The 18,233-nt window shown below is 37.8% G+C and overlaps 1 protein-coding gene across 1 annotated transcript; it reads left to right on the top strand.

The window, feature by feature from the left end:
• The first annotated feature begins 15,267 nt into the window (after positions 1-15,267).
• Positions 15,268-17,359, top strand: aplnra (apelin receptor a). Its single transcript, XM_046871115.1, has one exon. It carries the CDS (start codon positions 15,470-15,472, stop codon positions 16,550-16,552), a length of 1,083 nt encoding a protein of 360 aa, XP_046727071.1. The 5' UTR covers positions 15,268-15,469; the 3' UTR covers positions 16,553-17,359.
• The last annotated feature ends 874 nt before the right edge of the window (positions 17,360-18,233 follow it).

The following is an 18,233-nucleotide window of genomic DNA, read 5'->3' as shown; positions in this document are numbered from 1 at the left end:
AGGAATTTAGTTAGCAATGTTTGTTTGCTGAATTGCAAAGGAAACATCAATTTAGCTCGATGTGCTGCTTGTGTAACATGATAACCCGGCCAAATGGTCAGGCTTTATTGTCCTGTTACACCTGTTGCAATACACACTGGCGAAATCCAATCCTGACTATATTTCATAATACCAGGGCTCTAAAAGTCTGGAAGGTTGTGAGGTCAAATTATCTGTCAGATCACCACTGTTTTACTCTGACTGGATTGCGTTTGGTTAAAACCGTAAGCCAAATAAACTACAGTGTTGGACATAGCCTTAAAAACAGAATTTCACTGTGAATAAACTGTTTATGGGTTTGTTGTTTCCATTAAACATCAGGTTTGACCTTTAGGTATAATATACTGTACATTCTTAGAAATGTGATTTTTTCCTATGGGGGAAATTAGAGCGGGCAAAATATAGACTTCTACATTTGTGTGTTTTAAAGATTTAGAGTTCCTTTTATTCTGCAATGACCCCTTAAATAACCCTTACAGGGCCATTTATTCTAGGAATTTAGATGCACTTTATTGTTAACGGGCCATTTCAATGTAGTGGCTCATGCCATTACAGGTATATTATTAAATGTGTATTATTATGTATATACAAAGATTTTCACTTGGCTCTGTTCTCAATGTGACCTTTCAGTTATATGGAGGAACCCTTTAATGGGTCAGCTGAATTACCCTGAATTGTCCAATGCATTGTTTGTGCGTCTTTTGTGTATCTGAACCTCCTGACATGGTTAAGTTTTGGCCCACATGCCTGTCAGTCAAACAGCTAGATAGCCACCTCACGCTGGAGCTTCACAACAGGAGTTTAACTCAGACACACACACACACACACACACACAGTAGTACCAACATTCAGGACTGTAAACCATATGGTGAACAGAGATTTGTCAGAGTGCAAAAACATTCCTGAGCTACAATTTCCTTTTAATAGACACGACCCTTTGTGGGAGCAGTGCACACACACGCACACGGTTTTGTAAATCGTTGGTGGGAATGAGCAGTGGTTATGAAGTACATCATTCCCGGGGGATTCTTGTCCGTCATCACTCTGGTATTTTAATATGAGATGTGTGTTGCCGTCTTTCGAGCTATCTTTCTCTGTCTGGTCCATCAGGGAAATATTATCACTAGTGGTCCGAGAGTGGTCCTGTTTTATTGATGGATGTGGCGTCAGGGCAATACATTGTGAATGGAATCATGGGTATCTGTGTACTATCCATGTGAACCATATAGAGAGATCCTGACACACATAATCTTTGTTTTGTTCATAATGCAATATATTTTTGAGGTAAAATCTACTGTATTGCTATCATAATTCTTGAGATTTTTTCATTTTTTTTGGGACATATCCTGTAGCTTTGAGAATACTGTATAAGCATCAGTAACATCACTATTCATTAAATATCATATTAAAATTATTTTAGCCTTGAATTTGCCTTTTCTAAAAATAGCTCACCATAGCGCCACCTACCAGTGCATCTATCTGTTTTCTACCTTGTTAAATCATTGTTGATAATTATTGTGAGAAATCATTAACATGATCAGTGTCTTCCCATAGATGAATATCATTTATTATTAATAACATATAATTAAATGTAAATTAAGCAAATTCGTTATTTCAGAAGTGTGAATCAAACTGGTAGCTCTTTCACATTAATCGGTACCCAAGAAGTAGCTCTCAGTTTTAAAAAGTTTGGTGACCCCTGTTTTAGCGACACGCTAACTCATGTTATAAGGCAAAACTGTGGAGAATTCCTTTACCAAACCATATGTTTGCAAGGTGTTTCAGGTTCAAAGGCTTTGCACATCTGATCCTTTTTATATGTGATATGAACCACATGGCCAACACGTGCTTCATACATCTCAAAATATCAGAAAATATCAGAATTGCCAGGTAGCGATTACATTGCATGCCATGGCAAGAGCTGGAGTTTCAAAACGATTGTAATCGAAAAATAAATTAATTGTACTTAGTAGCATCCGCTTATAACTGGCTATTTGGGTAACTAGCTATATTTAAATTTTAATTAGGAAATTGTTTAAGATAGCATACTTAAATTTTGCCATAGCTACAAAACTACAAAATTTGTTTTTATGCTAAAAAGTTTTTATGCTAGTTGTATAACTATATAAAGCTGAAACACGTTACAAATTAAGTATTGTAGACACCAAATGGTTAAGATCGCAGATTAATATTATTACTTCACATCAGCTGCTATGTGTTTGTGATAATTAAATCTCAAATTGAGGTCTAGCATGTTTAATCTTAGCAGAGGCATGTAGCTGTCTTGCTTGCTAGCTACCTGCCAAAATAAAGTTCTACTTTTCCGTATACATTTCGTTGTTTAAGCACAATAAGCCTGCATTTCATTTTCAATTTCTAATTAATATATCGGCAAAATTATTGGGACACCTGACTTTTCCAGCCATAGGTGATTCTTCCCTAAACTGTTACTATAAGTTTGGAGACACACACAATATTACAGGATGTCTTTGGATTTGGTAGAATGAATTTTTTCCTTCACTTGAACTAGAAGATCCAAACCTGTTCCAGCATAACAATGTGCCTGTACACAAAGACAGCTCCATGAAAATATTGTTTACATGGGTTGGAGTGGAAGATTTCCTGCTATAGAGCTCCTCAACCATTATGGAAAACCTTTGGGATGAATTGGAACACTGACTGCACTCCAGGTCTCCTCACATCAGTACCTGACTTTACTCATATGCTTGTGGATGAATAAACACAAAGCTCCAAAATCTAGTGGAACATCTTCTCAGAAGTGTGGAGGTTATTATAAGAACAAATGGGGACTAAATGTGGAGTGAGGTGTTTAAAAATTACATATGAATCTTATGGTCAGGTGTCCACAAACCTTTGTCCTAACTTTTGTACTATTGCTTCTTTTAGGGTTTTTTTGACACTTTTTAAAAAAATCAATTGAAATGCCCTCTGGACAAAGGACAGCTACAGCTATGTGCTCTGAACATATCCCGGGAGTCAAACTTCATTTTAGCTAAAAAAAAAATAATAATAATTTATGAGGCGGCCCTGTAGGATAAAGTGTGTGTTAGGAACGGTTTTAGTGCAGGATCGTGATATAAAATTATGCTTTGAGTAATAAATCTTTTCATGATGTGTTCCAGGTCCTATAGAGTGATCATTTGATCAGACTCCTGCAAAGCTCTGACATATTTACCCCGTTTGAAAAGTGTGTGTGTCACACAGCTTTGGCAGAACTTTTGTTTTCAGTGGGCTTTGGGTCCAGATGTTTGACGAATTCCTGTCTGACCCCCCCAGGAAAAGGTGGTAGGTAGGTGGCTTTCAGCCCTTATCCTTTCAGTGTGTGTCCATCCTTGCTCTCTAATCCCTCACATTATCCGTTCTAGCCTCTCATCACCTTTATCTTCAACCTCCTTTTTTTTCTTTTCTCTATGTTTTGCCGTCACCCGCTTTCCCTCCTGTTTCCTCTCGTTTGTCATTTTGTCTATCCTTGCTTCAGGGCTCCACATAAACCCTCTGTAGAGTAAACAGGGTTTCACGTACCTCTGCGTTAAACCATTGTAACGAAAAAACCTTTCAACTATAACATGCTGGTTTGCCTGTGTTTTAGGTTTAGGAGTGATTCATGACTTTTTGTCTTTGTAAGTCAAATCCTCTGTTTTTTAAAAGTCTCACAATAATGGCGACCGTTTTAAAAAGCTTTAAGCTCTATTCAGATGTAAAGAGAGGGTAATTATTAAAGGAGTGTTTCTGGGAAATATTGTGCCGCATTTCACCTTCTATAAAATGACCAGCAGAAAGAACCACAAGTAATTCATGTACCATCTGAAATTACAAATAAATTTCATTATGTCCACTTGGGAATTTTTTTCTTTAGTGTAAAGACACTTCTGAAAGAGTTTTACCTTTTTATATCTTATATCTTGCCAAAACTTAAACCAGAACAACATAGAAGAACAGATGAAGTGCTTTCAGGCATTTCGAGTTAATTACTGAGCACCATCGCACAACCTAGATATGTATTCACGGTCATGTGGCCTAGCTATAGATTGACAAGCTAGCTACAGAGTAGGTTAAAATTGTATCTGTAAAGTTTTGTGACTGAAATTAGTCAAACTAAAACAAATTATATCACTTATTAAGACTTAATTGAACTGTGACTCAAAGTTAGTTAGCATAACAGCACAATTATTCATGCTAACTAATGTATATACATTGTACCCGAGTGCTTAAGCATGTAAACATATGCTAACGTTACAAATATATATCGCTAGTATGATAACATCTTGTCTCCCAGCAAAGCTCTAAATTTGCTAAAGACAAAGTCTTATCTACACCGTCACACACACCCTGAAAGTGTGTCTCACTGCACAGTCCTGAGCCTTTATCCTGCTGGTTTTGACCAAGAGCAGAGAGGTCAGAAGAGAGAAAACTTAGGTCGAAGGTCAGTGTGTCCTTGGTGTGAGCGGGAAAACACCTCGTGAACCCATGAGTCTTTCCTGGATTTTCAAACACATGCACACACACACACACACACACACACACACACACACACACACACACACACACACACACACACACACACACACACTTAAAAAAAACACAAACACATGGTCATGCACAATGTGCTACTACAGGAAGGAACTCCAGTACTGATGAGAGAGACAGAGATGGAGTGAGAGATGGGTGTGTGAGGAAAGCAGGAGAAAAGGGAAAGAAGTACTGCTTTTCTTAGCGGTTTTGCTGCACATTGATGCTGAATTTAAAAAAATAATAAAAACAGAAAGAATGCACAATTCAACATTTTATAGCAATAATTGGATGTACAATATGAGTATTTTATGTTTTTTTGAGACACATGCATGGTCCTTTTTTTTTCTTTCAACAAACTACTTAAAAGTCAAAAACACAGGAATAGGAAAGTGAATAATTGAAAAAAGTTCTGTGGAGACCGAATGTGACATATTTGGCTCTAACAAAAGAACCCCTAGAAAAAGAACAGGAGAGAAGATAGTAGCAGATTTCCTCAAACACACAGTCAAACGTGGAGGTGAGAGTTTAATGGTTTGGGGTTGTTTTGGAGCAGGGAAGGTTGAAGACTTATTCCAGAAAATACCGAACCAACATGTTTTCCATTCCATACTTAAACACTATTCAAATTTGTGTGGATTGCGGCTCATTGGAACCGACTTCACCATAGAACAAGATGATGCCCCAAATTGTACGTCCAAGCTGAGTGATATTGAGAAAGCAAACAGTCAGCTGTAGATTAAATACACTAAAGCTAATATGAATATGATTGGAATGCAAAACCTTATACAACAGATATCTGCCACCAATTTCATTTTTATTTGTTAGAGTTGAACTTCTTTATCTGTATATAGTAGAATCTATATTTCCATCAGTGTTTCTATAAAGCCTTTCCTGTATCTGCTACAATACTCTGAAACTGGAGACTCCTCCCATAAAAATTCCACACAAACATCTTTTCATCAAAATAGCAACAATTATACATTTATTTTCCAATTTAGAAAATCTAGAGAAATGTAATCCATACCTTTTGGACCAAACCATATGTGTAATTCTGGCCTGTTCAAATGGCTCAGGAACCTGAAAGTTATGACCCTGATTTAATCATGTCCTCATTAAGGTCAAAAAAGAGCTCAGAATCACAATAAAGCTGCGATAAAAGTCGAGAGTATGTCTGAGTATGGCATTGTCTTCATGGCCATCCTGTGAGGAAGACAGATAAGACATAAACACAGGAGTGTATCCCTTAGTAACAGAAACACGAGTCCTGCATACGTGATGTTTGGGTTGTGTTACACATTTTCCTGTTGTTCATGCTGATTAGGTCAGATATACCCAGGACCCACACACACACACACACACACACACACACACACACACACACACACACACACAATGCTAAGCTTTACAAATGGTCATGGTTGTGTATTTGTAGTGGTGTGTAGTAACTTTTGATTTGATTCGAATTGCACAAGATGAAGAAGAAATCAACTTCTTGCTTTACATTCAAATGCAGTTAAAAAGAAATCATCTTGGTATAAAAGGCATGTAAAAATAAACATTTTCTGTAATAAAATAAATAAATAAATACAATTATAAATAAATTAGAATAAAAAAATAACATCATTGTTTCTTTTTGGAAAAAAAATCACACATTAATTCAAATGAATAGTGTAAAAAACTAATCTTTTGTGAAAAAAAACACCATAAAAATAAGAAAATAAAAAGTAACGTGAAAAAAAAACATGAAATCGAATGAAAACGCATGAAGTATCAGCTGAGAACTAAATTCCCATGTGAATATAAACGAAGCACTGAAATAAAAACACTAATTGAATCAGTATTCAGAATGAGTGAATAATTAAAAAATATTACATTGAAAACCTATGTGAATCATCTGTAAAATAACGAAATATAAACAGACATAAATCATGTGAAAGTATGAAATATAAAAATAAATTACATACATGTACATAAATTCTGTGAAAATATGAAATATGAAAAAATAAATAAACAATAAATAAATAGGGCGTACACATATTCTAAGAAGACACACCTCAACAATGAAAGAACAATAAATGAATGGACATTTGGTGACACTCAGATGAAGATGTGTTCACTCTTGTATCTGGTTCCTCTCAAGGTTTCTTTCTCATGCCATGGAGTTCTGCCATGCCACTGTTGGCACTGGTTCACTGATTTGGGATAAACTTATAAGCTATAAACTTATAGGCACTAAAATCATACATTCTTTTACACAACTTTATAATCTCTGGATCTCTGTAATGCTGCTTTGGTACAATGTCCATTGTTAAAAGAACTATACAGATAAATCGAATTATAAACTTGTAATAAGCATGAGACTTATAAATGATTTAAAAAAACTATTCCAGTCATGTCAGCCATCTTGATGCTAAATCACTCTTGGTTATTAAAGTGGCAAGATGTATATGATAAAAGCCAGACAAAGTGGTTTAAGGTGTTTATGTTCCAACGTCAATCCAATGGAATCGTTTTACTTAGTAGTAGATTTTAGTTCAAAGTTTCATGAAGCTGCAATGCCTTAATAATATGCATTAATAAACCTTTTCTGCTTGCTTGCTACATTGACCTCATAGTTTTAAAGAATAAGGCTGACGTTAGAGACTAAAATAATTTGGCTGATCGTGTAGACTTTTAATTCTTGGTACAGTCGATGATAAACTTTTGATAAAATCCATTTTCCAAAATGTTCTGGAAAGGCCTGTGCTAAATTATTAGCTTAAAAGTAGACTAATTACCATTAGGAAAATCATTTTTAGCATTTCTAGATAACTTTTAGAGAAGCAGATGATTGGGATCAATGACATCAAAGAGCCGTTATCAATGTGCTAATGCTAAGCTGAAGCCAGGTCGGCCATAAAGCTGAAATCACTGCCTTTTAAATATCAGGGAATTAGCCTACTTGCATAAGCTAACAATCAGAGAGTGAGCTGTGTGTATAAAGGGCAGGAGGTTATAGAGTAGCACATGGGTGCGATTTTATCTAGGAAGACTGGCCTTGGTATTTAGCATTACCATCTCGAAGTCTGATCAAACCCCCACCACCATACAGCAATTAAGCCCCCCCACACACCCCACCACACACACATATTCCGTTACTGCATCTAGATAACATCACTGCTAGCTAGCTATATTAAAATGTAATAAGCACAATACTAATAGTTAGACACGCAACAGCTTGGCCTAGCTAACAGCTAGCTAGTAATAATGTATTTTGATGAGGGAACGTGACGAAAGTTCCTTATTAAAAGTAAAAGAGTCTAAATAATTCAAGCTAGCTAACTAGCTACAATTTGTTCAAAATATATTTTTCTTTCCTGTACAGGGTTTGTTACAATCAGCTTCTTAACATTCTTAATATGTTAGTAGAGGCATTTTAGTCACAATCCCTAACTAACGGCTTGAATGTCAAATCGTTGCAACAAATCTTAAATTACACACTTTCTTTGGTTCTCATAGAGCTTTTTCGTGGAATACACACATTTTTCACCAGGTTCCCTATCAGCAACCGATCTTTACACCCCCCAAAAGCTTACATTTTTTCCCCCTGGAGACCCACACACTTCACAGTGATCGCTCTGGGGTATTTCTTTATCTACTTTCATTAAAAGTTGACGTTGTGTCTTGTCAAAACTGTTATCATATGCTAGGTGATTTAGCGTAATTATTACTTCGGTCTAAACCGTTATTTGTAATCGTTGTCATGGTAACATCCCAATGCTCTTTGTAGTATCAGGAGCAATGATTTAGGATGGTAATTACATCCCTGGAACAAAATGTTCTACATGATATACTGTAAAAGCAGCAATTTTTCCAGATAAAAAAACAACAAGAAGGAAATATCGGGTTACGTCTTTTCATCATTTTGAATTTATCTTTTTTTAACATCAGTGTACCTTGACACACAAACATATGCTGGTTATCATCTCAGGGACAGCATGCTTAAACAACCCACCATGTCAAACACACACACACACACACACACACACACACACACACACACACACACACACACACACTTGAGCTGGAGGCTCCTGTCAGTATTCCATCTTTCAATCCCAAAATACTTCAGGTACATGCCCTGAGTCTCATCCCACCCATAGCATTCTCAGGTGTTACCTGTAAAACACAACATACACAACACACACACACACACACACACACACACACACACACACACTTGAGCTGGAGGCTCCTGTCAGTATTCCATCTTTCAATCCCAAAATACTTCAGGTACATGCCCTGAGTCTCATCCCACCCATAGCATTCTCAGGTGTTACCTGTAAAACACAACATACACAACACACACACACACTTGAGCTGGAGGCTCCTGTCAGTATTCCATCTTTCAATCCCAAAATACTTCAGGTACATGCCCTGAGTCTCATCCCACCCATAGCATTCTCAGGTGTTACCTGTAAAACACAACATACACACACACACAGACACATACACATATACATGGGTTGTGCTTCAACAGTGTTTCCTATCATGTAGATGTGCTCTGATTACTTTGAAAGAAATAACAGACAGCTGCTCTGAACACCCCATCTCTCTCTCTCTCTCTCTCTCTCTCTCTCTCTCTCTCTCTCTCTCTCTCTCACACACACACACACACACACACACACACACACACACACACACACACAGACACATACACATATACATGGGTTGTGCTTCAACAGTGTTTCCTATCATGTAGATGTGCTCTGATTACTTTGAAAGAAATAACAGACAGCTGCTCTGAACACCCCATCTCTCTCTCTCTCTCTCTCTCTCTCTCTCTCTTACACACACACACACACACACACACACACACACACACACACTTTCAGATACACACACGCTCTCATTGTGTGGTCTCACTCTCGATATAGAGGCTCTTAAGTGATGCGGGGGGAAAACAAAACACCATTAGCCCTCTCGCACCGGCCGATTTAGCTTTTACGGCAGAGAGGAAACCGACACACACACACTTTGTAGTGGAACACACTCGAGCAGGAGAAACGGGGTTTCGAGAAGACCAGACAAAACACAAAGAGTAAACCCCCCGTCTCGTATTTCCAAAGACACATCCATTATATCGATATTCCGTTGTTGCAAATGCACTGCACACTTTTTTATCTGTCCAGAGTTATGCTGAGGAATTGTTCATTGTTGTGTCCACCAAACAAGTTAGTTCCTGTTATCAGTTTGCAGCTATGAATATCTATTCCTTTGTTTCAGAGTTAATAAAAAAAATGCCTGTCATGAAAGCTTTCCACTGGTGGAAAACTACCTCTAACACGGGAGACTCCCTAGCTTTTCTTCAGCGTTAGACCAGACTGACCAGAAGTCAGACAGAGTCCAGACTGAAGCCAGAAATCTGGTAGTTTTTCCGCCATGTGAAATTTCACAACATTCTCAGCTAGCATTTATGAATGTCTATTCCTTTGTTTCATTGTTAATACAAAACTCCTGTTCTGAAGATGTTTCTGTGGAGGAAAACTACCTCTAACATATTCAAGTTAGTACCTGATAGCAGTTAGCAGTGATGATCAGTCAGTCATTTATTTTTTCTTTTTGAAAGTAAAAAGTACTCTGTTCTGAAGACTCCTTAAATAACATTATATATAAACATTTCATTAGAGAAAAAAATAAACAAGCAAGTGGAGGACGAATGTCATTTTATGATCTCAATAAAGGCTTATTTATTTATGAATTGCAAGGTTTTCTATAAGGAATTGTTTAAATATAACATTTTACTTGAACAGTGTCCAGCATCAGAGGTAATATTTCCACCTTGTGAGACTTTAGAACAGAGTATTTTTTTTCTTTCAAAAAGAGAAAATGATTGAAGAAATCGATGAACATTTCCACAATGACAGCTATATCTATAGACGGATAAAATGTACGTTGTGTTGTTCCAAATTGTAATCCAAATTGTACATTTCTGTGGAAGTATGGAAGCAGGTTGTCGTGGCGAATGATACGATTACGTTTATTTGCATTTGTGTGTGTGCCGCAGTCGAGATTTCCACAACATTTGAGCGATTGTTAGCTCCAATGCTGCGATACTGAGGTGTCTCTCATTAGATTTAAAGTGAGATGGTGTGTGTTACAGTTTCCTCTTTGATACCAAAGTCAATAGTAAAGACATGTTGTGTATAATAACAAGAGGTTTCTCATTTGAGATTTCATCTCAACTCATCTGCTTTATTTGGCAATTGTGTGTGTGTGTGTGTGTGTGTGTGTGTGTGTGTGTGTGTGTGTGTGTGTGTGTGTGTGTGTTGGAGAGTCGTCTGGCTAATCTGACCATCTGTTTCTTATCAGGCCTCCTTTTATTTTTTTTAATTTGCACATTTATTTATTTGCCCAAAGGATCCCGGTGAGCAGCAGGCATCCTCTCCACACTGCAGGGAGTTAGATAGCACCAGAAGTCACCAACATATGTATGTGTGTGTGTGTGTGTGTGTGTGTGTGTGTGTGTGTGTATGTGTGTGTGTGTGTGTGTGTGTGAGAGACCAGAAAGCGAGGTACCAGTAAAAAACTATCTCATGTCCCCGAGCATATGTGGTGTAAAACTATGTATATGTCTCTCCACTAGAGGGGGTTCAATGTCCTGGCACTCTGCCAACCCCACTGGAGCAGGAAGCACTGTGTTTGTCTTTTCACCAGGCCGTCTGCTTTGTGTGTGTGTGTGTGTGTGAGTGTGTGTTATTTTCTCCCGATAGGTGCAGAGGTCCAACAAAAACAACATGCATGGGAAAGAAGGTTGCACACAGGTCCGGAGTAAAAGATTACAGGGATACCGAGACATGCCACCGGCTTCTAAAACCTTACAAATGACTGACATGATAAAGGCAGACTTTCCAGGACCTCACTAATGAAAGTGCTGCTAGCTATGATCTATAGTAGATACTTACAGCATAACATATGGTAAATTATACGTAAGGAAGAAAACCCTTGGGAACAAGTCCAGGCCAGGACGTTGAACCAACTCACCAATCAAACACTCTGATACACACCAGGTCGTTTGCACGTACAAGCCGGTTATGTGTCCACCCATCTGAGCAGTTCAGGCACAATAGACCGTCATTTGAATCCGAATCAGAATCCAAACTGGAACTGGTGCACTCGAGAACGATCATAAAACAAGACCGACCTGTAGTTCATACTGCGCATTTAAAAAGAAGCAGGAACATCTTGATAGATACTCGCCTGATCCTGTAAGGGAAATTACTTTGAGCAGAATAGAGTTGTTTTCCAATTTACATAACAATCTAATGGTACATTTAATAAATACAAGAATCAACGGGTAGATTCGCATTCGCCTTATTAACAGAATAGGTTGAATTTTGGAATCGACTGTGTAAAAGTTTTATATTATAAATTATATCTGTGATTTAGGAAAATTACACTGTCCTGCTTACACTACATTGTAGATTTTTGAGTTTGTGCAGAAACTATTGTTCGAGACAATCAATCAGGTGTACTTGAAGTTATACTGATATTTCTGATATTTCGACACTGATTTTTAGACTGCGCTGTTACCGCTGAGATTATTATTTGTCACATTGTGTGTTCTCGACAATTATAGAGCGAAGATCCTCAGATGATAGGCCTGTGATTTAATAAAATGACAAAACTTTGCTAAAAATACTAATGTTTTTAGCATGTTTAGTTTGTACGCTCTTGCCGTTGTGTCTAGTCAGAACTTTCTGACCATGTCATGTGATACACTTAAATCCAACAATTTCAACTCATTAACAAAGATTTCTTGTACGATATACTACATATCTTAATAATTTTCCAATATATACCATACGTTTTAATCTTTACACTGCCGGCATATACTTAATATTTAAAAATGTACACTACCAAAATACACTGTATATTCTTCATATTTACACTGCGATATATACCGTGTATTTTAGTATTTGCACTGCTAATATATAGTGTATATTTAAATATTTATACTGCCAGTATATACTGTATATTCTTCATATTTACACTACTAATATATACTGTATATTTGTAATATTTACCTTTCCAGTATATACTGTATATTTTATCATTTTCTATGCCAATATATTACATATATTTAACCTTTACACAGCCAAAACATGCTGTATATATAAAATATATACGGCCAATATATATTACTGTATGTTTTAATATTTACACTGCTAATATATAATGTATATCCTGTTTACTTTATATATTTACACTGCCAGTATATACCATATATTTAAATTAAATACCCAGTTTTGGGAGAGAAATTGACTGACTGCTCCATCACTTCCCCAAATTATTGGACTTCTCAAAGACTTCATTATCCAAGTAAAGAAAGTCTAAATGAATGCTTTATTAATGACAAATGCACTTGCTCCATAATGCCACATAAACACTGTATGTTATTATCAATTCACAAATTGATTAATGGATTGAATTGACAAAATCCTCTGTCTGTTATAACCTGAGGCTTTAAGTCACCAGTCACATGATATACTATGATTGCATAATTATTTGTAATTTAGTATATTTCAGACATGTTTATTAGCTTTGATACATTAAAATATTAATATACTAAGTTTTTTTAAGTTTATCAAACCTGTTTTGTTCTACATTTTCGTAAAATTAATGATCATGATTTTAGCTGCAATTGTACAGCTCGAAGCCTGGAGCTGATCCTTGATTATAAAAAAAGGTTATATACGTTTATCAGGCTCTAAGTTAAAAACATAGAGCTAAACTTGGGGTCACGGTTTCATGAATTCCAACTGGGAATTAAAAATGGCAAAAAGCAGCTTTGTTACTTTTCCTGTTAGTAAAGCCTTTCTGGGTCACACAGCTAGAACTAGCACCACTTTTTTTCAGATTAATATCTGCATCCTTCAATAGTATGTCTTTGGTTAAATGGTTAGTTAATATCATGTTTATTCTAACTGAGACCCTAATTTGTAATGTTATGGTTAAGGCACGGCACTTCCCATGGAGACGTCTTTAGAAAAAGATGCCTTGAGTACTTAAACCGTATAAAGAGGATCAGAGAGGACCTGGATTGGGTTAAGATGTTTTGATGATGATCTTATAGCCCCCCCTTAAGGGACTGTAATGAGCTCTCAGGCGATTAGAGGTGCAAAATTAAATGTGTTAACAAAGAAATAAGTATTTAATTAAATGAAAATGGGACAGAATTAAAAAGTAAATATATGGTGAATGGAATGAAAAAATGGAAAAGAGTAACTAAATAGCATAAGAAAAAATTGATGAATATGTTCAAAATAATCTATCTATCTATCTATCTATCTATCTATCTATCTATCTATCTATCTATCTATCTATCTATCTATCTATCCATCCATCCATCCATCCATCCATCCATCCATCCATCCATCCATCCATCCATCCATCCATCCATCCATGAACAGAGAGTGAGAGAGAGAGATGGATAAATTAAACGGACACTGAGCTAAAAACGTATCTCATATACACATCTAATTGGTTTCTACATATTCTGTTCCTCTTTCTCTCTCTCCACGGGTGTGGTGCGTGAACAACATTCAGTTAACGACTCTGTTTATCTCCGATGTGTCGTTTCCTTTAGAGTATGACTCTGAGGGGACTGTATAAGTTTGTGTCTCTCTTTCTGATGCTAATTAATCCCTCGGTATCGCATTCACACTCGATGCTAACATTCACACTTAAACATTTAATGCCTTTTTTTTATTTTAATTGTGTCAGTTCAGAAAAAAAACATGTTAAAACTGAAAGAGTCAACTATCATGTCCTAGCAAGTCTCCATACTACTACTACTATACTAAATAGTTGGCTAGGTAACATCAGAGTATGTAATGTCAGGTAGGTATTTATGCATGTTAGAGCACTGGGGGCATTAATTGAAATTTAGAGTACACTGTCTCCATACCGGATAAGTGAAAAGTTAAATGTGTGTGGAATGAGTTGTTAATTAATTGTTAAGAATCCTAAATCCGTTTAAGCCAATTTGGGAATTGAGCAGAGACCACGAAAACCTTTACATTCAAACTAGGTGTTTCGTTATAGAAACCTGTTCAAGCATGCTTTAGACGAGCCCTGGAGCTACTGCTTTATTTATTCGTTTCCTTATTTGGTTATTGATTCATTATTCGCTAATGAATGCATTTTCACATTTATGCACAAGACTCGTTCATTTTTTTAAATTCATTTTACCAAACGAGAACAGTTTAGACCCTCCTAAGTCCCTCATTTTAAAAAAATACATTGCTCACTAGATTACTTTTTTTAGTTAAATACATTAAATACTCATTTGAGTGTCTTGATCATTTAATCAAATTCTGAGTGACACCTTAAATAGTTAGAGAGCAATCAAGTGGTTCAGCCTATATTAAAGAGACCCAGGGATCTTTGGTCATCCGTCATTTCAAGCCTGACTCGAAAGAAGCATGGGCCATTACTTTTTCATTAAGAAGAAAAACAAGAGTTAATTCCTGCTGTGTTGACCCACTCCACGCTGGCCGAGATTCAGAGGCTCGGGGGTGGGTTAGTGGGATGTAGGGGGACTGTGCTTTAGAAAAAACAGGGGGGGTCTGAGGGGCGGAGATGGGAGGACGAGGAGGGGACGGAGGTTAAATAGGCTGGGTGGCTCTCCCCCCTTCACTTAAACACAAACTCTCTCTCTTGCTCTCTTGCTCCTGCTGCCCACGTGTGCATGGTGCAGAACTTCACAGAGAGACTTCTGTTCACAGAGGGAAGTCAACCAGTTGGCCTTTTGTCAGCCCAGAAACTTTTGGTTCTGCAGTTTTAAAAGCATACCTGGACTAAAGAAAGAGAACCAAACTTTTTTTTTAAACTTCGTGGAAGGCAGAAATATCCAATGGATACCACGGAGTACCCCGACAGCTATGATTATTATGAAGACAACGAGACAACATGTGACTACTCTGAGTGGGAGCCATCCTACTCGCTCATCCCTGTCCTCTACATGCTCATCTTTATCCTTGGTCTGTCTGGGAATGGGATGGTCATCTTCACAATGTGGCGCTCGGCCAATTCCAAGCGCCGTGCTGCAGACGTCTACATTGGCAATCTGGCTTTGGCTGACCTGACCTTTGTGGTGACCCTGCCACTGTGGGCTGCGTACACTGCACTTGGGTACCACTGGCCTTTCGGCGTTGCGCTCTGCAAGATCAGCAGCTACGTGGTGCTGGTAAACATGTATGCCAGTGTGTTCTGCCTCACCTGCTTGAGCTTTGATCGCTACCTGGCTATCGTGCATTCGCTGAGCAGCAACCGTCTCCGATCCAGAGGCACCGTGATGGTATCACTTGGCGCTATTTGGTTGCTTTCTGGGACTCTTGCTGCACCGACACTGCTCTTTCGCACCACAGTGGATGATATGACCAGCAACCGAACCACCTGTGCCATGGACTTCAGTCTGGTGACCCTGAATCAGCGCCACGAGTCACTTTGGATCGCCGGTTTGAGCTTGTCATCCTCAGCGCTTGGCTTCTTGCTCCCGTTTATGGCCATGACTGTGTGCTACTGCTTAATTGGCTGCACGGTGGCACGCCACTTTGGTCATCTGCGCAAGGAGGACCAGAAAAAACGGCGCCTCCTGAAAATCATCACTACTCTGGTGGTGGTGTTCGCCCTCTGCTGGACTCCGTTCCATGTTCTGAAAAGCATGGACGCACTGTCATATCTCGGTCTGGCTCCGTCGTCCTGTGGTTTCCTGCACTTCCTGCTGCTGGCGCACCCGTATGCCACCTGTCTGGCGTACATCAACAGCTGCCTCAACCCGTTCCTCTATGCCTTCTTCGACCTGCGTTTCCGCTCACGCTGCCTCTGCCTTCTCAGCCTGAAAAAGGTCGTTCATGGTCATGTCAGCTCTGCCTCATCCACACTCAGCGCACAGACCCAGAAGTCCGAGTTGCACTCGCTGGCCACCAAAGTGTGAGGAGAAAAAGTGCAGAAGGAGAAAGAGGAAAGGATAAAAAGGAGGTGAGAGGAGAAGTGAGGGGGCGAACCAGACGGCTGGTCCATTCTGGTGCCTCGACTCGTCCAGGCTGGGCCTCAAACACAGACATTTATTTAGACTGAAAAGATAAAGGACTTTTCACTCCCTCTCTGTGTCTCTGTCAAAGAAATGGTCTGTTATGTACAGCATGTAAATAATACTCCCAGGGTTGTGTATTCTACTGTATGAATAATGAAGTATGAATGTGTGTATGGGAACCGTATGATGAGGAATTTGCAGGAGAAACAATTTTGGCTTCAAATCTGCAGCTCCTTCGAGGTGATAGATGTGTGAATGTGTGTGTGTTTGTATACACTGGTCAAAGATTACAAATTGTACAGTATTTTCCTACTTTAGACACATCTTTAGCCTCTGTAGCACTTGTTTAAAATTAAGATATAAATGTATGAGTTTGCATGATGAGCCCTTCTTCCTGGCTGCTGTTGTTTGTTTGCTGATGAAAGCTTCAAAGCATGTGTGTGTATGGAAGGCAGGGGGGCAAGTAACTGAAGTAAAGGTGTTTCAGCTTAATTAGATAGTTTAAAGAGTGGTCATAGACACGGGAGGAGGAGACGGGGCAGACAGACAGATGGCAGCTGACAAATGTCTCTTGGAGAGCGAGAGAGGTGAGGAATGGAGGAGGGGGTCAGGATGATGCACTCCAGATAAAGTTGGGTTAATGAAAATCTTTTATTTTTGCTCATCTTTCTGTAACTAACTACTGTTTAATTAAAGATATTATGGAGCAATCGCACTATCGTGTTGTACCTTTGAATATAAAGGACATCTTTGTGTCCTGTGTGTGTGTGTGTGTGGGTGGGTGGGGGGTGTTAATCAGTTAATGTTTTGAGTTAAAGACATTGGTTAGGAAGGCTCTATAACTGCCACACACGTGAAAACGTTTTAATAAACCACAAGCCTACAGTGGTTAAATTGTAAAAAAAAAATGTTCCAAGGTGATAATGAGTAAGTAATAATGGGGTTCAGCTTTAATTAAATTCTTAAGCTTGGGGAAACTAGGAAAAAGTTTTGGTTAGCATAAGTAGTTAGCATGTAATCTTTCAAAAACACAACTAAATGAAATAGTTGGCCAACTTAATATGATATAAATATGCATTATTGCATATTAAGGCAATCCATAAAGGTATTAAATCATCTTATTTCCCGTGTTGATAAAAAACAAAAAATGCATTTGTAAGAGATGTAAATAGAAACAGTTTATAAAAAAGGTTGTTTAAATGTCCTTTCACATTCCCCCTTAAATCAGGACCTGCAAGCACAAGCATTCTTAATAAAAAAGTGCTGAGATTTCACTATAGGACCATGGGTCTCTTCTATACACAAACACATTTGTAAAGAAAATTAGAAATGCCAGTGGTTGATACAGGTTTCATATATATATATATATATATATATATATATATATATATATATATATATATATATATATATATACACACAAAAAAATATTTTCTTTACTGTAACTAGTTAAATGACTGAATAAAATGTATTAATGCCAGATGATTTCATGATATCATCAGTAATGTATATTTTAGATAGCTTAGTTTGATCAGAAGTATTTCACTACTGATCAAACCCAGTTATTAGTTTTTTGTACCTT

The sequence above is a fragment of the Silurus meridionalis genome, chromosome 17 (genome assembly GCF_014805685.1).
Source record: "Silurus meridionalis isolate SWU-2019-XX chromosome 17, ASM1480568v1, whole genome shotgun sequence".
Lineage (NCBI taxonomy): Eukaryota > Metazoa > Chordata > Actinopteri > Siluriformes > Siluridae > Silurus > Silurus meridionalis.
The sequence above is the reverse complement of the archived record's forward strand: the minus strand, read 5'-3'. Positions and strand labels throughout refer to the sequence as shown.

Coding starts and splice junctions, on each gene's coding strand:
- aplnra (XM_046871115.1), top strand. CDS start 15,470: ATGGATACCACGGAGTACCCCGACAGCTATGATTATTATGAAGACAAC.